Source organism: Gavialis gangeticus, unplaced genomic scaffold, assembly GCF_001723915.1.
Source record: "Gavialis gangeticus isolate Ggan-Ray unplaced genomic scaffold, GavGan_comp1, whole genome shotgun sequence".
Taxonomy (NCBI): domain Eukaryota; kingdom Metazoa; phylum Chordata; order Crocodylia; family Gavialidae; genus Gavialis; species Gavialis gangeticus.
Genome location: NW_017729000.1, coordinates 45,790,374 through 45,809,039, shown reverse-complemented (window position 1 = coordinate 45,809,039; position 18,666 = coordinate 45,790,374). Strand labels below are relative to the sequence as shown.

General features: G+C 50.8%; 1 protein-coding gene across 3 annotated transcripts in view; it reads right to left on the bottom strand.

The window, feature by feature from the left end:
* Positions 1–18,666, bottom strand: part of ARAP3 (ArfGAP with RhoGAP domain, ankyrin repeat and PH domain 3) — a 40,618-nt gene that overhangs the window by 12,450 nt on the left and 9,502 nt on the right. For all 3 annotated transcript variants that reach the window (XM_019506568.1, XM_019506569.1, XM_019506570.1), the window contains exons 6-19: positions 14,896–15,165; positions 14,301–14,370; positions 9,883–10,003; positions 8,946–9,133; positions 7,817–7,923; positions 6,163–6,362; positions 5,802–5,887; positions 5,292–5,474; positions 4,736–4,898; positions 4,160–4,303; positions 3,917–4,070; positions 2,911–3,013; positions 1,464–1,662; positions 379–442 (exon numbers count right to left, since the gene is read on the bottom strand). In XM_019506568.1, coding sequence (XP_019362113.1) covers positions 379–442; positions 1,464–1,662; positions 2,911–3,013; positions 3,917–4,070; positions 4,160–4,303; positions 4,736–4,898; positions 5,292–5,474; positions 5,802–5,887; positions 6,163–6,362; positions 7,817–7,923; positions 8,946–9,133; positions 9,883–10,003; positions 14,301–14,370; positions 14,896–15,165 — 2,052 coding nt within the window. The remainder of the gene's footprint in view (positions 1–378; positions 443–1,463; positions 1,663–2,910; positions 3,014–3,916; positions 4,071–4,159; positions 4,304–4,735; positions 4,899–5,291; positions 5,475–5,801; positions 5,888–6,162; positions 6,363–7,816; positions 7,924–8,945; positions 9,134–9,882; positions 10,004–14,300; positions 14,371–14,895; positions 15,166–18,666) is intronic.

Here is an 18,666-nt window from a genome sequence, read left to right as displayed (position 1 = left end):
GGGCTGGGCTGGGCTGGGCTGGAGCTCTGCCCCCCTGCCTGGCCCAAGAGCAGACCTTCTATATCAGTGACTGGCCCTGTCCCACCTGAAAGGGACTGTGAGCGCTGGTGTGTTGCATGCAATGCTGTGAAAATCCTTCAAACTAACTCTGGCTGTGGCTCTAGGGTTCAATGGCACCCCTCCAGGCAAGTAGGTTCCCTTGGCACTTTCCTTGAGGAAGTCTGAGAAGCAAGCTGCTCTGCAAGCTGCTCCAGCCCCACTCCTCCCAGTGATGATCCAGGAATACTTTGTGGGCACTTTGCCCTGGGCATGGCTGTGAGAGAGCAGCAGGACCCTGCACTGCGCCAGTGGCTTGAGAGCCCTTCCAGCAGACCTTACCTCCCCATCTCCACTAGGATCAGCATCTCTTTCTTCTCAGAAGTTTCACTAAGGGGGACCACACCTGCATGGAAGCAAAAGTATACATCAGATGGGGCCTTGAGATCAGGGAGACATCTCACACTAGGGTGCAGTGAACCCTGGAGTCAGGTAGAAGAATCTTCACAGCACTACATGCAACACATCAGCATTCACAGCCTCTTTCAGGCAGGACAGGGCCAGTCACTGACAGAGCTCAGTCTTGTACCATGGGCTTCACTGACCAAGTGCAGACTGGTCAATTGCAGCTTGTTCTGGTGCAGACAGAGCCAGTGGTTAATGCCGCTCAACCACATAGTACAGGCCTCACAGAGTCAGCACTAAAATGCAGTCCCTCTAGGGTGAGGCAGGGCTAGTGGTTAACACTACACAGCTACAAAGTATGGGCCTCACTGATCTAGCACAGAATTGCAGTCATCTCCAAAGAGGGCGGCTCAGCTCCCCTGAGCATATATGCAGACTCAGCTGGGCAGCTTGGGCCTTGCTGACTGAGCACTAAAATCCAGTTTCTCTAGGGCAGCAATTTTCAGCTGGGGTGCCATTGGGTATTATAGTATCTCACTGGGGTATTAAAAGATTCTTTATGGGTACTATAGGGTTCTGTGCAATATTAGCACTGTAAGATGTGCAAACACATACACGATTCACAAGATAAACCAGATATTTCGATCAGGAATCCATTGTGTTAAAAAAATTCTGCCCTTTGTGGTCTTTCTGAACCCTTTGCAACAAAAGACTTGCTCTGTTATTTTTCTGTAGTTGAGAAATGAGTGAAAGCTCATTGCTGGCATTTTCTGACAGGTACTTTAAGTCTTACAAGAATCCTTTGAGTCTGAAAAAGCTGAGAAACACTGCTCCAAGATGAGGCAGGGTTCATGGTTAACAGTGCTCAGCCACACAGAATAGACTTCACTGACCCATCACTGAAAATGTAGCCATAATGCTATGGGCCTCACTGATCTGGCACTAAGATGCAGCCTTCTACAGGGGCAGGGAAGGGGCAGGGCTGTAGTTTCTAATTTGAGAAGCAGAAGGTCCACACTCACTGAGCTCTTGTAGCCTCCGGAGGTTGATGCTGTCCTCAACTGCCTTCTCCTCCACTGGGCAAATGAACAGGTGAGCTTTTTGCAGGATGAAGAAGCCCTGCAGCCACTGATCAGGGTTGAGCATGGATTTATAGCGCAGCTGGCCCACTTTCTGGAACTCATAGCCCAACAGGCAGTGACAGCTGACTGGGGTGAACCACTGCACAGAGAAGGAGAGGCTGGGTAGACCTGGGCATGAGCACTGTGTAAGGCCAACCAAGACAGCAGGGAGAACAGAGGACGAGTACAGAAGGACAAGACCCCATCAGGGGAAGGAAAGGGGAACTAGAGTACAGGTCTAGAGCCCATACAGGGGGAAGGGGATTAGGGCAAGCATGGAGGGCCAAACCTTGGCTTGGGAAGGGGAACAGGGTTGGACTGGCACAGAGAGCCAGGGCCTAAGTTAGGGGAGAGAAATGGGAACCCAACATAGAGGGCCATGGCCCAGGTGGGGTGAGGGAGGAGAATGGGGGCACAGTACAGAGGCCAGGGCCCTAGCAGGGGAAGGAGAATAGGATCCATGGCATGACTGTTTTGGGAGGAATTTACCATACCAGAGATCAAAGAATCATAGAAAGGTAGGGCTGGAAGGGACCTCTGGAGATCATTTAGTCCAACTCTCTGCCTAAAGCAAGATCATTCCTATCTAAACTCATTCATACAAATCCTTGTCTAACCTATTACTAGCACAATATAGTTAATCCTGTCACATCACTACTGGCACAGCATCCTTAACCTGCCACAGGTAAACCTGGGGGACAACCACAGCCAGTGTGCCACTGCTGCAGGGATTGTTAAAATATGCTTCTGAGATCCATGAAAGAGGGCCACCCACACGCTACAGAGGAAGAAAGAGACCCCCCACAGTCGCTACCAATTTGACCATGAAGTCAAATTCCTTCCTGATCCCAAATGTGTTTACCAGTCTGATCTGGAGCAGAGGGAAAGACCCTCCAGCAAGGAATTTCTGGGTTTTAGTCCCAGCAGGAGCATTAGCACATCCCAGCAAAATTCCCAGCTTTGAACACTCAATGCTTTTGAGAAAAGCAACCCCCCTCCCACATGTGCAGCAACTAAAAGAGAAAAAAATCCTTCCCAGTTCCATGTGGCCACCAATAAAGTCCAGAAGCACGGGAACTACTACCTACAGTAGATCATAGGCATAGTTCCTCCTAGCTCATCAATGACCAATGCTTGTTCAAACTCTTCTTGAACAATGAGGCAGATTCCACCACTTCCCTAGAGCAGTGAGTCAGTGGAATTGACTGTCTAACAGTGAAGAAGTTTTTCCTGATATCTAGTCTAAAATAAGACAAATCAGACAAGGGCCTATCAGCAACTGCTTTCCTCAAGGTTCCCTTGGAGGGACTGGTCTGGCTGAACACCCTGTTGCGGGTGTGTTGCTTACCTTGCCAATGGCACTGGCCCAGGCCTGCAGGGTGTCAGGCCCATCCGCTCCCAGCTGCTGTACTTTCTCACTGCCCAGGAAGAGGTCCAAGGTGAAGCGAAACCTGCAACGGCAAAGGCATCAGATTAGGGAGGCCTCACTAGGTACTGGGGGGCTTGGCACAGGGATCACCTTGTCTTCCCAATAAACCTACAGCCCTGACCCTGAGGCCTGCCCTTGAACTCCTGCCCAGGGAAGAAAATGCCCTCGAAGATTAACACTGAGTATGATGCACTTGCAGGACTGGCTGGAGTTCTGGGCAGAATGCAAAAAGTTGGACTTCTCCAGCTGTGGAGACATGCAAGGGGATCTTTACAATGGTGCATGACTTGGTCAGTACACGTTCCTCCTCCATACAGAGAGCCAGACCCAGCTCCCTAGGACAGCAGGGACTACAGCAAGGAGTATATGGCTCAGGGTCATTAGGCAATCAACTGCCTTGAGTGGCTTTTTCTGGAGCATCCACCACACCAAGCAGAAGATCCCCATATTCAGAGCTAGGCAGCCCACAGGGTTGAATAGAGAGACCTGGATTCAGCAACCTTCTGAGCCAGAGGACTACCTGTAAGGAATTGCCAAGCATGCTCCCTTTCCCACAGGCTCAGTCATGGGAAGAAGGGATAGAGAAGGAGGCTCACTCCAGGCCAGACTGTTACTACAGTGGCTTGCCTGTAGCACTGGCTCCCACATTCACTGCTAGCATCCCTCTTCTCTGAGTTACTTTCCCTTCCCTTTTATGAAGTTCTCTGACCATGGGATAACTTACTGCCTCTTTCTGTAAGGCAGGAAGAGGCCGAGAGCAACTTGCCTGTACCCAGTGCCTGTAGGCTTCACTACCTCTGAGCTACTGGTTTTGCAGATGCAGAGTACCCATGACAGGGGAGGAGGTATGGCGAGATGTGTTCATGAACCTCACCCTTGATCACCCCAGAGCATGCCCCTGGATGCAGACTGTGCTTATGCATACCTCTCTGTAGGCCCAGGACTGGTTGGGCCCTCCATCTTGCTTACACCCACAGAAACCACATCAGCCATCTCAATCTTCCCTAGTGGCTCGGTGCATTTGTCAGTCTCATAGAACAGAAGGGACTTCTCCAGGGAGCACCACACGCGATATAATTCTGCAGGGAGCACTCAGTTAGCAATGGCAGGACAGCCTCTCCCTATCACATTCACTGTAATGCCTGGCCTGGCCTGGCCCCAAACCTACCATCTCTGCTCTTCTTGCTGACACCAGACCTGGGGAGGGCTGCTGCCTTATAGAGGTAGCCACTGTGCATCACTGGCTGGGTGATCTCATTGTAGATGCTGTCTAGGCTTGGCTCCACTGAACTATGGCTCCCTGCTGAACATACTGTGAAGAATCAGAACAGAAGGTAAGGGGCAGCACTGACCTTGCAGAAATACAACAACCTGGGCGGAGGGGGGGGTCCTACTATCGAAAGAGAAGACATGGAATGCTGTGGTTCAAAAAAACCCTCCCCTCCCAAGGCAGAGGGGGTTCATAGGTGCACCTGTCACCCTGACTTAAATGTGGGAGAGAGACATATGATCCTGCAGGGAACTGGGCATTATGCAAGATTAGCCACTGGGTGTGCACAGTTCTGGCAACAGCCTGAGCTTCAGGGTTCTAGTTCTGATGCCCAGGACGTTCCACAGAAGAGTTAGGGGTAGCGGGAAGGGAACCAGATGGCCTAGAATGGGAGGTGTAGTGGAGGGTGGAGGGGCTGCACCAGCATGGAACTGCCCCACTGTAGGGGAAAGTGGCTCTGGTGGCTCCTGTTACCTGAATTGTTCCCATGGCAGCTGTTCTCAGACATCTGCCACAGTTCAACACCTTGAGACACATCACAGCCTCCTACATCAAAAGCTGCCTCAGCTTCAGCAGTGGAGAAGAACTGCAGGACTGTCTTCAGCAGGTTGGGTCCTGCCACAGCAGCACAAAGTGCCTGTGGGTGAGAGATGTCATAGGCAGCCGTGGTTTCTCAGCCATGTGGGAACTTATTGTCTCTGGGCCCTGCAGCCACTGAACTGTGCTAACTTGGGGGCTTGTAAAGGGAGGCACAACAACTTGCCACATGTCTGTCCTGCTATGCAGCTTTCTGGTACATCACTGATTATCTGGAGGAGACCAGTGAGTGTGCATATATGGGATGCATTATCCTCTACACCATTAAAGGATCTGAACTTGAGATACAAGTGCTTTTACAGGAACAATCAGGGCTAGAATGAAGGACTTGCAGTACTCTCTGAAGAGTTTGCCCAGTGTCCCCAAAGCTTGCATGTGCCCATTCAGCTGGGTTCATGTTCGCCTTTGTGTGCCAGCCCAGACCAGCACTCACCTGCAGCAACTCCTCCTGAGTGCTGTAGCTGGGGTGCTGGAGGCGGTATCGCCCATCCCGATATTTGCAAGTGATGAATTCCCGTCTCTGCTCTGCACTGGCATCTGGGTAAAGGGCCTCAGAGGGTGGGATGTGTGGGCTCCAGAATTGGTTGGCTCGCTCATTCCCCAGCACAATGAAGAGCTACAAGAACATTGTTGTCAAAAAAGAGGGGGTGATCCATGAGCTAGCAAAGCAGGACACCTCAAGCTTTTAGAGAGGGTATGGGGGTAACAGACAGAAATGGAGGAGGACTCAAGACTCTGGGTGAAACTCTGGGTTCCTGTTATGGCACCCCCAGAGAGATAAGCCCCTCAGACCTCTGGTTCTCCACTGATTCCCCTGAGCTGGCACTCTGACTGCACTATGTTTCTGTGATACTAGAAGCAGTCCCTTTGGACACAAGAGCCCTGGCCTCAGATCTCATACAGCCCAAATGGGCAGCATTGGGGAGCAAGACACTTCCTGTACCTGAACAATTTCATTGCTCCAGACACTGGTGTCAAGCTTCAGGCTCTGCACTTTGGAAATGTTGGAGCCCAGACCCCGGTGCTGACCTGTTGGGAGCAGCGAAGACTGTGTGAATACGTGACCACTCTCCCCAGTCTGTCCAGTCAGATACCCACAACTCAACCTGCCTGCCATCAACTGGCTGATCAGCCAACCCAGCCATTTTCCTTTCCCTCTGTCTACATGATTTTAATGACTTGTAACCAAGTAGCCAAGCTGCTAATTTAGCCACCCAGCCATCCCACCCACTGCCCCACTCAGGAACAGTGTCCCCCAGCCTCTCCTGTCTACCTGCTTGCAGGAATGAAGGAAATATACTGGCCTGCACACTGCTTGCAGATCACCACACATAAGTTGATGGATGCCCAGTCAGGGCTCATGGCCCTGCAATCAGCACAGAACTTGTTGGCTTTGTTGGACCAGATCTTTTCAGCCACCTCATAGTCATAGAGTGTCTCTGCAATGGCATCCTGCAGGGCTTCCATCCACTCCCGCTTCTCCCGCTCTGATTCAGCTGTGAAACTGGGGGGCACAAGCACATCTGGCAAACACTGAGTTTCCTGGATTCTTCCCCAGTCACCTCAGTTACCCAGAACCCCAAATGTACCAGTCCCTGAGTTGCACTAGGATCCCACACAGTGCCCCCAAAACACAGCAGGTTTCTTTAGAGCAGGGATGGACAAAATATAGCCCATGGGCCAGATTCAACCCACCAATGGATTCTGTCTAGCCTGTAGCAGGTCCCTTGGTATTGCCAGGCCCATGCATGGGGGGGCGCAGCCTGAACCATGGTGCGTGCGATCAGGCCCACTGCCCCAGGTGTGAAGTGGGGCTGGGGTGGCATGGCAGCCAGACTCCATTTCCCAGTAGCCCTGGTGGAAACACTGCTGCAATTGCCAATTCTGCCTCCGCTGTCCAGGAACCCGGGCCCATCTGGACTGCACCAACTGCTGGGAAGGCAGGAACACACAGGCAGGACACTCAGCTGGGTAGCTGGGGTGGGGCTGTGGGCAGGCAGGGAGTAGCACCCAGGAGTGAGATGAGTGGGAGAGGCCAGGGAGACCCTCGGATCTTGGAGCAGTGACAGTGGGGCTCAGGCCAGGGCTGGGGCACAGCCACGATCTGCCGCCTGCATGCCCTGCAATGGGCATGGGTTCCATGGATACGAGTGTGTGTGGAGCAGATCATGGCTCTGCCCCAGCCCCGGCTCCATACTGTCATCACCCCAAGATCCCAACCCTGGACACAGCTTTCTGCCTGGCCATGACCCCATCCCATCCATCCAGCTACACACCCTGCCTGTGTGGCTCCTGGCTGTTTCTCCATGGAGATCTCTAGATTGGGGGGTGGTAACAGCACAAGGCCAGGCCTGAGGCAGAGCCCTGCTTCTGTGGGCAGGGACATACAGGGAGCAAACAGTTGCTCTGCCTGGCCCCATGCTGTCACCCCCATGATCCTGGGTTGTCCATAGAAACTGGCCAGGAGCTGCATGGGCAGGATGTGAAGCCAAGTGGACAGGATGGGGCTGTGGCTGGGCAAGGAGACGCATCCGGGTCCAGGTCTGGCATCTTGGGGTGGTGACAGCATAGGGCTGGGGCCTGAGGCCCAGGATCCAAGGCACAGCTGCAATCCATTCCCTGCATGACCCTATCTGCAGAACCAGTAGCAGGGGCATGCAGGCAGCAGATCATGGCTTTTCTCCAGCCACAACTCTGCATTGTCTCTGCCCTGTGACTTCACCCCATTATCCTAGTCTTGCCAGCCCACCCTACTCTCAAACACTGCTCCCCACCTGCCCACAGCCCCATCCCACATAGGGAGTTATGATGAGCTGTTGCAAGGGTGGGGAGGGGAGGGAGTGCTAATCCAGTCCACAAGAGCTCATTAAAACTCCCCTAGAGGCCCGCAGGTCCAAATAATTGCCCACTCCTGCTCTAGAAACAAGCCAAAGCCCCAGGACTGCAGCTCCTAGTTACCTGAATATCTTGAATGGGGTGATGAGCTCAAAGCTACGGTGCTTGGCCTCACGGATAGTAGCACCACGCAGTTCAATCAAGCAGATGCCAATACCCATTTTAAAGAACTGCAAACAGAGATGGATATGGTGAGGGGGTGGTGGTCAGCAATAGTCTTGCAGAGTTATGCCCAGGTCCACAGCAGGCACAGAGCTCTTTACATTTCTCTGCAGAGCAGTCCCATGGCCAAGACAGATACCAGTGAACCCAGGGTGGCAGGCAGGGAACTGCAGAGGGTAGTGCCCACAAGCAGGTGCTTCTCTACATGGAGAGCATTTATGGAACTGTTAGATCCACATATATTTGTGCCTGGGGGTAGGTCAAAAATGGGCTACCCATGCAAGGAACCACCCATGGCTTGCAAGGGCAGTCTCCATGCTGTGTCTTGCTTCTCTCTGGCCCATGTCCACCTCAGGCTCCTCTCACAGAGCAGGGAGTCAATTTGTGAGTTCAGGTAAAAGCCACCAGAATACCATGGCAAGGAGGATCTCTTGAGCATATACTGACAACATTTAATAGAAGCAGGATGATGGTTGCCATGTTTCCCCTGCTTTACCTGTGGCAGGTTAGAGTTTTAGCTCTGTGTTGTGTCAGGGTTGAGAGTAATCTTATGTAGAGTTTAGATTATGGTTTGTACGGGACAGTTTGGATAAGGATGATCCTGCCTCAGGCAGGGGGTTGGACTAGATGACCTCTGGAGGTCAGCTTTACTCCAGCTTTACTCCAGCTTTACTTCTGTATGATTTTATGAATGGCCTCGTGGAAGTGACAAAGCATGGAAATGGAATTCTAGTTTCCCAGGCCCTGCACATGTCCACACTGCAGCCTTTTCATTGTCTCTAGCCTCTCTAGCCTCGGTGATCCTGCTTCCACTAGCTGGTATGAAGGGCCAAGGCACATAGGCTCCCAAAAATATCTCCACTCCTGGACAGAGGCCTCAGCTTAGTGTCCCTCTTGCAAACTCCTGAGTGAGGCCCAGGAACTGCTAGAGGGAGCACTTCAAACTCACCCTTAGGTGAAGTAGACCCCAGGACACCTGCGTCAAAAAACACCCCACACTTCCCCAAGGCATTTGGGCTGCTGCACTCACTTGTTCACTCTTGTACAGCCACATCTCAGCCAGGCTGAGAACTGCAAACACCTTAGACTTGTGACCCTTGAACTCCAGACAGCCGGACTTCTGCCAGTGACTGTTGCTGGTGTGACGAGGCCGGGGGCTGACCTGGCGCTGCTCTGTCACTTTCTTCTGCATGGTGGAGCACCACTCGTTCCGCTGAGCTGTAGAAGCAGCAGGGCAGGGGAAGCCAAGAGAAAGAGGTAAGTGAATGTGGAACTGGGGAGAATTGGAGACACTGAGTGTTGCAGCACAGGCCAATTTATCCCATGTTGGGAAAAGCCAGATCTTCATGTGTTGAACTCAACCAGAAGTTAGGGTCTTTCTATCTCAACCAGCTGTGCAGCATAGACCTGACTGGCAGCCCCATGTGTAGCGGGCCATAACAAAAGGGTAGCAGCACCTGGGACAGACCTGTAGAGAGCTTCTCCTCAACATACATGGGGAAGAGATGCCTGTCACTGCAGCAAGAGAGATACTGCAGTGCTGGGGATGCAGGAGTGGCTGTAGGCCAGCAAAGAGAAATATCACTGGACCATACAGTGCATGGAGAAGTGGCGACTGAGGGAAGTTCCCACGGGAGAGAGGGAGAGATATGACTGAGGTGAAGAAGTTATGGAGGGAGGACTCTAGAGGAGCTTGGTTCAGGGGTCTGGTAAGTGGGGCATGGGCTTGGCAGCAAAGGAAAAAGCTATGACTGGAATTTCTGGCTGGGGTAGGGAATGGGAGGTTGCGCTTGTAGGTTCTGGATAGGATAGGCAAAAGGGAGGGCTGTGCCTGTGGTTTATAGCTGAAAGAAATAAGAGCTGGAGACTAGGGAAAGTGATTTGGGAGGGGAGGTCTGGGGCTGGGGGTTCTGAGTGGGGAGGAGATGGCTGTGAATGGGGGAGTTCTGGCTGGGGGTTTCTCTCACCCTCATTCTCAGCTCTGAAGACAAAGATCCTGTGGCTGGTGACAACTTGGAACTTGTTCTCCTTGGTAGAGCGTGCCATCTCGATGACGGAGAGTGGGATCACCCCCTTAGGGTATGGGTCCTGGAATGGGTCCAAGAGGGAGGTTGCACACCAGAACCCTGTTCTGTGATTCCCTGTATGGGGTCCCCCTGTTCTGACTGGTAGAGTGTCCCCTTCAGAGAGGGCACTGGGTATTTAGCTCAGCAAATTTCCACAATGAATTTTATCAATACTCACTTGCCTGTATCTGACTCTTCACTAACTCATCCTTCTAAGGCAGGAGCAGGAAAAGCTACTGGTAAGCCTAAACTAAAGCAAAGATGGATAGAGGCCTGCCAAAGGCCATGCAGTGAGTGGCAGGGCTGGGATGAGAGTTTGACCATGTCCTAGCTCATAGTCCCATGCTCAGATCAGCTTGTTTCATAGACTTCAGGAGGTCAAATCTACTCCAAACAGCTGCTCAAGGAAATAGCATCTCTATCTAAACCATCCTAGACAAGCGTCTGTCTAACTTGCTCTTAAAATCTTTGTGAACAACTTTCATAAACAGCTACCAGGCACAATGCCCCAAACAGCAAAAACACCTTTTAACTTGCCACAGGCAAAGCAGGGGGAATGAGAGCACTGTCAATGTTCTACCACTGCAAGGACAGGAAATAGTCTATTAAAACACACTCCAGAGATCCAAGGAAGAGGACTATGCCCCCTGCTACAGACGAAGGCAAACCCCGCCACAGTCCATACTGATCAGACAGTGGGGTAAAGTTCCTCTGTGATCCCAAATCAGTCTGACCCTGAGCAAAACAAGACCTTCTACCCAGGAAAATCTGGGCATTTTAAGTCCCAGCAGGAGTATCAGTACACCTGCCAAAATCCCTAGCTTTGGCGGTGGCCAGCACCTAATGATTCTGAGAAAGGTGAGCCCCCTCTCCCTCCCCAGACACAAGTAGCAAACAGGAGGGGGAAAAATACTTCCTTGCTCCCCAGAAGCATGGGATAACTAGCCACCCTCCAGTTTGCACTGCAACCAGGAGGCCACAAACACAACTCTACTCATCACACACACTTACTAAACTGCCAGAACTTCCTTATCTATCATCCTATTCCCTCCATAAACATTCCCTTTAATCTTTCATAACCAAGATAGTTGTGATGCTCTATTTCATTCAAGTACACTATACTTCATGGTCCGTCATCCAGACAGCTTGTTCCTTTCTCAGAGGAGACCAAACCTGTTTGCCATGATTTATTCTCAGCAAATCCATGGTGGCTGCTTGTAAGCAGCTTTTCCTCCTCCAGGTGCTTGCAAACTGACTTTATAATTTGCTTCAGTAACTTCCTGGGTATTGAGGCCAGGCTGACTAACCCATAATTTTCTGGGTCCTCCTTTTTGCCTTTTTTAAAGAGGGGCACTATGTTGGCCCTTTTCCTGTCCTTTGGAACCTTGCCTGTCTCCCATGCCTTGGTAAATAGTATTGCTAAGGACTCCAAGATCCTTTGTGCCAGCTCCTTCAGCAACCTGCTTACTTAAATTCATTCCAAAAAAATCAAACACTCTGACTGTCTCTGTCATTATCATGACTGTCAGACTTTTCCTTTACTTAGCTATATAATCTTTATTTGCTGTCTGGTTGCAGCTTATTGTTTCATAAAGATTGAGGCAAAGTAGCTGTTGAGCAGATCTGTCTTTGTGTCTTATGTTAGGAGCTCACCCTGGCTATTTAGCAATAGACCCACAGCTTCCTTTGTCCTTTTCTGGATCAACATAAGTCTCACACCCAAACTAGAGATTGAATTGCAGGCTCACACCAAAATTAGATGTAGCCATGCCACTATACTGGCATTAAAATCACAGGAAAGTTGACAGGGGCAACTCTTACGTTAAAAGGCAAATTCAACATTCTGTGTGCTGTGCAAATAGGCCCCCTTTGGTACTGTTTGGTACTTCGCATTTGTGACTAGGCATGGGAGGCTGGTGAATAGTATCCAAAGTGTTGCTGCACTCTGAACAGTGGCTGGACAGATAGATACAGCTCCTCTTTACTATGCACGTCAGGGCTGGGGACACTGATTTCTGAACCAGCACATCTAGGGGGGCAATCATGTGCTGTGCATAAAACTGAAGAATCATCGTGAACTCCATACAGTGCCACCTGTGTGACTCCCTTTAATGTGAAGACTGACGGCCAGGTCACTGAAGCCTCAATGTATTACCCATATTATTAGGCCTGACAGGAAAGGATGTGTGAATGGAAAGCTTGACTCGCATTACAAAGTGCACTGAGACCGAAAGTAAGAAAAACTCTTTGCACATACACACAGCTCATCAAGAGACAAAAAGACTAAGGTAGCTGTTTGTTGACTACTTTCAGAGCTCAGGCTCTGGCATATTCTTTGCACTGCAGTCTTCAGTAATGTGGTCACAGACTGCTTGTTGCAGGATGAGGGCACATGGGGAAGTAGCACCCCCAAACACCCAAACCCCTTCCTGCCTAGTTCTTAGACCCTTCCTTCTGTCACCTGCCAGCACTTTGATGAAAAGTTTGGAGGAATAAATGTCGGGAAATAGTCCGGGATCCTAGTGATACCACTTGTTTGGCCCCATCACTCTCTCTGAGTACCTATCCCCATTAGATGCCTTAAGGGCTACATCCCTGGCCTCCAGTCACCCCCTGCCACACCCATGCCTAACAGGTGTTATGGTTCAATTATTCTGTGTCCTCATCTAGGGACAAGATATTCTTGGCCTTCACCTCCTTTGCTCTCTGCCCTATCCATTTCCATTTTGTTCAGGGCTACCTCTCTGCCTAGCTCTGGGTTCAATTTCTGCCTCCCACTATGCAGCATCATCCTGCCCCAGGCTCAGTCTCTGCCCAACTCCAGGTGGAGTTTCTGCCACTGCCAGGACCTTCATACCACCCCAAGTAGTCCTACCCAAACCACTGGTTTCACCAAACAGAAAATCAGGCATGCACCTCAACTAAACATACCCCACCCTGGATAAAAGGTATAAATATCACTTTAATCTGAACAGGCCTGCTCAAACGCACAAAAAGCAGAAGAGAACTGAGCTGTACCTTTCACCAGGTTAAATCCCTTTGGATCTGGATAAACAACATTTCCTCTGGGTGGCCCTGCTGGGAGCCTTTCCCTGCCTGGCTTTCAAGGGTCCAATTCCCCTTCCAGGACTTCCTAATGATCAGTCTTTTTTTGGGGAAGGGTGCTTGGCTCACTGAAAGGCTTCCTCCAGCTGCTGCTTCTTTCCTCAAACTCTGATTCCTGCTTATGCTTCTGAGCCTGCCCTTATCTAGCATTCCTCTTATCACCTGCATCAGGTAACTCACTGGCCCCAGGTGTTAGGCTCTTTTGCTTGCATTGACCAACTGCCTCTCCCTTTTGGGACTGCCTAATCCCTAACTGGCAGCTCTCATTTCTGTGGCTTGTTTACTCAAACACCAGCTGTTCTGACAAGCATGCTTCTGCTGCCTAACAGGAGTCCCTGGCTTCCTTTTACACTGCTTCTCAAACAAAATACCCTGAAGGTGGAGCAGTATTTTGACAGCCTCATGTGAAGATGCCTCTGGCTATGTGACAGCTCTGGCCATGCCTGGGGTGCCACCTTCCCAGGTTCAGGCCACCTAAGTGTTAAGAGGTGTGTGCCTGCTGGGTACTTAACTATAGATAACTACACTATCTTATGTCTGTGGAAGGGGGAAGAGTCCTATGGTGCCCAGGAGAGGAGCCCTCCCCTAACACGCTGTGTCTTTCACAGCCTCCATGTGTCACCAGGTGTGCAGGACCTCATGTCAGCCCTACCTTTCCTCTGACAGAGCTGCAGAGGCACAGAATATTCCAAACAGTGCTGCATATCACAGAGAATGCAACATCGGGGTCCCGACTCCTGCAGATCAGACCCAGCCCCCCAAGAAAGCTCCTAGGCTCATCCAACTAAACCTTCTCCCTGATACTGTTCAAAAGGTTGCCAGGATAGTTTTTTACTGGAAGAAATATCTCTTTTTCACCTCCTAAAACTCAAAATGCTGAGTCTGTTTTGCTCATGCGTTTAAAAGTCCTCTTGGGCAGAGAGTACATCTGGTCACTCCAGCCTAAGGGAGGCAGCATTTTGACAGGTTACAGACAACAAAAATGAGAGGATACAATGGAAAACCTTGTGCACTCTCACTTGGGGGTGGAAGGGGAGGGGCTCTTGCTCCTGTTAAGTGAAAACCTTCACTGAAAGAACCAACTCCATCCTGTCCCCCAACCTCTTCTCTTTGTCCATGTGTCCCTACTCACCCTATCTTTGCCTAAGCCTCCAGTACAGTGGCTGGTAGCTGATTGGGCCCAGACTGTGCCTCATGCTTGCTCCTGCACTCACCTTCTCACTGTTGAAATACATGAGGTTTTTCCCATCAAATCGGACGTAGCGCCTCTGGAAAACATAATTCCTGTTGAAAGGACAGCAGAAGGGAAACTGTTGGTAATAGAAACCTGAGTCCTGACTCAGTGGTGACCCCTATATCAGCTAGAGCCCAATGCAGAAATGGGGGACAGGGAGCCAGATTAAGGGTTCTCAATGGAAGGAACTGAACAAGGAAGTAAGAACAAATAGCAGGGTCAGACTGGGTTAGTGACACACAAAAACACAAAGCCTCCCAGTGGCAGATCTTATTTGGGATAGCTGCCACATTTCACACAGGGCAGCAGTTTCTTGCTCTGTGCAAAATGTGCCAGGATATGCCAATTCCTGCTGAACAGCAAACCAGGTGCGTCTTCTAGAAGCCTCCTGCAGGTGGCCATGTTGGAATGAACAATGGCATCCATGCTCCCAGGAGTATGGACAAAACCAGTGTCAACCTAAACCTGCTTACCTGACATTACTGTACGTGGCTTTACCTCCATAGAGAAAAACATACTTCTAACTACCACCCAGATGGGCATGCATAAAACCCTACCTTCAAGCAGGCACTTACCCCTGTGGGGAGAGCTTGTCCAGCCACCCACTGAGCATGTTAGGTGGTTTCTCAGACAGTGAGGTGTAGCTGGCATATGGGGAGATTGTCAAGTCATCCAAGACCTCATCTGGGTACAGGTGCAGTGGGAGGCTGAACTGGGAGCCCTCAGCCTGAGGAGACTCCACAGTGGAGTAGCCCTCTGTGTCATTCTGGATGATCCGATTAATCAGCTGGGCTCGGCTCTCCTCATCCTCACTTCTCCCCTCACTGCTGTACTCGCTGTTTCTCCTGTGAAAGATGGGGACATGGTTGGAGAACACGACCTGGCTGCTGCTCCTCTCCAAATAGCTGATGGTACTGGGGACCTGGCTAGCTTCCCCAGCAGCTGAGACATGACCTCAACCAGCAGGAACAAGATAGTGATCTCTCAGTTTCCTCCACACAACCATCAGCACCTCCCCCTCCCCCTGAGTAAGCCTCTTCAGCCAGACCCTGGCTGCACCCCATGCTTTATGGAATCCTCAATGAAGACTGATTCTGGCCTAGTATAGCAGGAAGGAGCACTTATGCTGGATTCGGGAGGATGTGGGAATGGGTACAGGGAGGGCAAAAATCCCAGAGAATTCCAACCCAAGACAAGATGAAAGGAGAGGCACTGGTTTAAAGATTTCAGCAACAGCTAGCTGTATCTGGGCTAGTCCAGTCCAAACTGCTGAACCCAGAGACTGTAGAGCAGGACCTGTGCCCTCCAAGTAAGAGCAGTATAGAGGGAGCTACTGTAGACCCAGCAGCACATTGCACAGATGGGAGTACCACAGGGCAGGGAGGGGGGTTGGGCAGGGTGCTAATCCCTTAGAACTTGGAGTTCAGGAAGTGGGCAGACCATTTCTACCAGGCCAGAGAGAGTAATGAGGGGATCAAGCCCCCTTTACCAAGCTGAGATAGAGTACTGGAAGCAGGACCCCTCTGTTCCAGGCTGGTACAGGTATTTGGGGGGCACCGCTGGCTGGGCAACTTTCCCAGGTTGTGACTTAAGTTACTGCTGAGTGAAGGCTCCCACCCCATTCTGGTTTGTTATCAGGTACAGGCTGCCTAGAAGCTATATTGAAATTGTTCTCTCTAAATATTAAAATAACACTTTGTTTGAAATGAGTGAGTGCCCCCTACTTCCTCCTATATGGTGTTCTTGATGGTCTTGTTAGATTTTATCTTCCAAAGGAGGGAGTAGATCCATAATCTTTCCTGAATCTATTAAAGCTTGGTTAGCTCCTATTTCAGCATATGGGCAATATCACCTCTACTGAAAGTGAAACTGTTGATGTGTTAATGAACTTGCTGACCTGACAGAATCGGTTCACTAAGAACTCCTGAGCAGACTCTGAAGTTTTCCTTGTTACACACTATGTTTAGCTCAGAGCCTGTGGTTCCAAAGCGCAGGCTCCTACTTCCTGAACTGACGGAAGGTCTTTGCCAGTTAGCGGTTAGCTATACAGAGCTGATGACACACAAGCGAGTGGCACTGACTCCATCCAGCACTAGTCAGTTCATTACCAGCAAACATTTGTGGTCATATATACAGTCATTGCTTACATGTAATGCGCATAAGATGGGACAACTTTGGTATCAGAAGATGTGACAAAGCATTTAAATTTTGCTCTTATGATTAAGTTGATGGAGCTCTTTGATCTTGGTACTTTCCTCCATCTCTCCACATTTCAGAACAATCATCCAGACACCAAGACAGACTGTGTCAGTTGTGACCCTGAAACTGCCAATGATGCTACACACCAGACAGCGATCCGACTGAGTCCGTTGCAAATGCTGTTATTAGTCATGCTAGCATCTCAACCAGTGCTAATGCAGATAAATTAAAATTTCACTCCTGTGCAGACAGCCAGCCAGCACAAAGATGATTTATGTGAAACTGAAGTGGTACAAAGACTTTGGGTTGGCACTATGCTCAGGGAAGTAAAAGGTTCTGAGCTACAAAGGTAGAATGAGAAATGAATTGTTACAAAAGTCTAGATATCTGGTTTGGCAGGGCACTAGGGGTGCCTTCCACTTTAAGAGATCAGCAGCCTGTGAAGCTGCCAGTGGGTGGGGGCCAGGGCTTGTTGGGAATCAGCTGACTCAGGGAGCTGGCAGGTGAGGCTGAGTCTGAGAGAAGGAGTCACCTGACTCAGAAGGGAGTCATTTGACTTAGGAGGAGGGCTGGGCTTAGAGCAGGTATAAGCCTGCCAGGAAGATCTGGAGCCTGCTGAGAGAACACCACGTTAGCAGAAAGATTGCTGCTCTAGAGCACCACCACAGAGAGGACGGCTGAAGCAGACTGGAGGTTTGGGTAGGAACTAAGGGCCTAGAGGAAGTTCCTAGGGACCCAGGGTGGAGGTCTGGGTGAACCTGGAGCAAGGGGCTCAGCACACATGACCTATTGTGGGGTCCAGAGAGAGAGGAGCACTGTGCATAAGACCCACTGTGGGGCCCAAGTCAGCCCAGAGACAGGGACTGAGAGCCTAAGAGACCTGCTAAAGAGCCTGAAAGAGGACCTGTGAATGAGTGTGGGCTGGTAGGCTGCAGAACTAACCCCGACAGAATCTTGCTGACCTGTTAGTGGGGCTAGGGGCCAGAGAGGGACTGGAGGTGGCCACAGTGGGAGACTCAGGAGACCAGAAAGGAGCCTGGAGTTCTCAACTGGTGTAGAGGGAGCCAGGGCCTAGGAGAGGCCATGTTCAGGAAGGACCACTGCCAGAGAAGAAGGGGATCCAGGGCATGCAGCCCAGAATGAAGATGGCTAAGCCTAAGCTATCTGAAGAGTAGGAGGACCCAGGAGAAAGGTGGCAGAAAGAGTGATCCAGAGAATCTCACAGGCCTGTTAACAGGGCCAGGGCCCAGAGGGGGACTGAAGGCTGGAAGTGGCCCCAGAGCCAGAGAGGGACCTGGAGTTCTGAACTGGCCTGAGGCAGGGCCAGGGCCTAGAAGAGGCTGAAGGTACAGGTATGGCCACAGCCAGAGAGCAAGGGGTCAGAAAAACTGAGGCCCAGAATAAGGATGGCTGGGACAGGGCCATTGGATGTAGAGGAGAGTCTAAGATAGTGCCAAGACCAGGGAGCCCAGAGGTAGGAGAGCCAGGGCCAGAGGTAGCCTGTATGATCAGGGACTTGCAAGACAAGCCATACGAGGAGAGGCTGAGAGACTTGGGCCTCTTCAGCCTACAGAAGAGAAAGCTGAGAGAAGACTTAGTAGTGGATTACCACTACATCAGGGGAGGACATCAAGAACTCAGTGAACAACTGTTCTCCAGGGTACCCCTGGGGAAGACCAGGAGCAAGGGATACAAACTCCTGGAAGGCTGCTTTGGGCTCAATTGCAGGAAAAGCTCCTTCACAGTCAGGGTGTCCAGATTGTGAAATAAACTCCCTCCAGTGGTGGTGCAGTCACCTCTCCTGGAAGCCTTCAAAAGGAGACTGGAGAGTCACCTTGCTGGGGTCACTTGACCCCAGTTGTCTTTTCCTGCCTAGTGCAGGGGGACTGGACTCGATGATCTACAGGGTTCCTTCCAGCCCCTAACAATCTATGAATCTAGGGCTGGAAGGGACCTCACAAGATCATCTAGTCCAGCCCCCCATCCGAAGGGCAGGAAGTCAGCTGGGGTCATAAGATCCCAGCAAGATAAGCATCCAATTTTTCCCTGAAGGTGTTCAATGTAGGTGCTCGAACCACCTCTGATGGCAGCCTATTCCAGACCTTGGGGGCTCAGACAGTAAAGAAATTCTTCCTTATGTCAAGCCT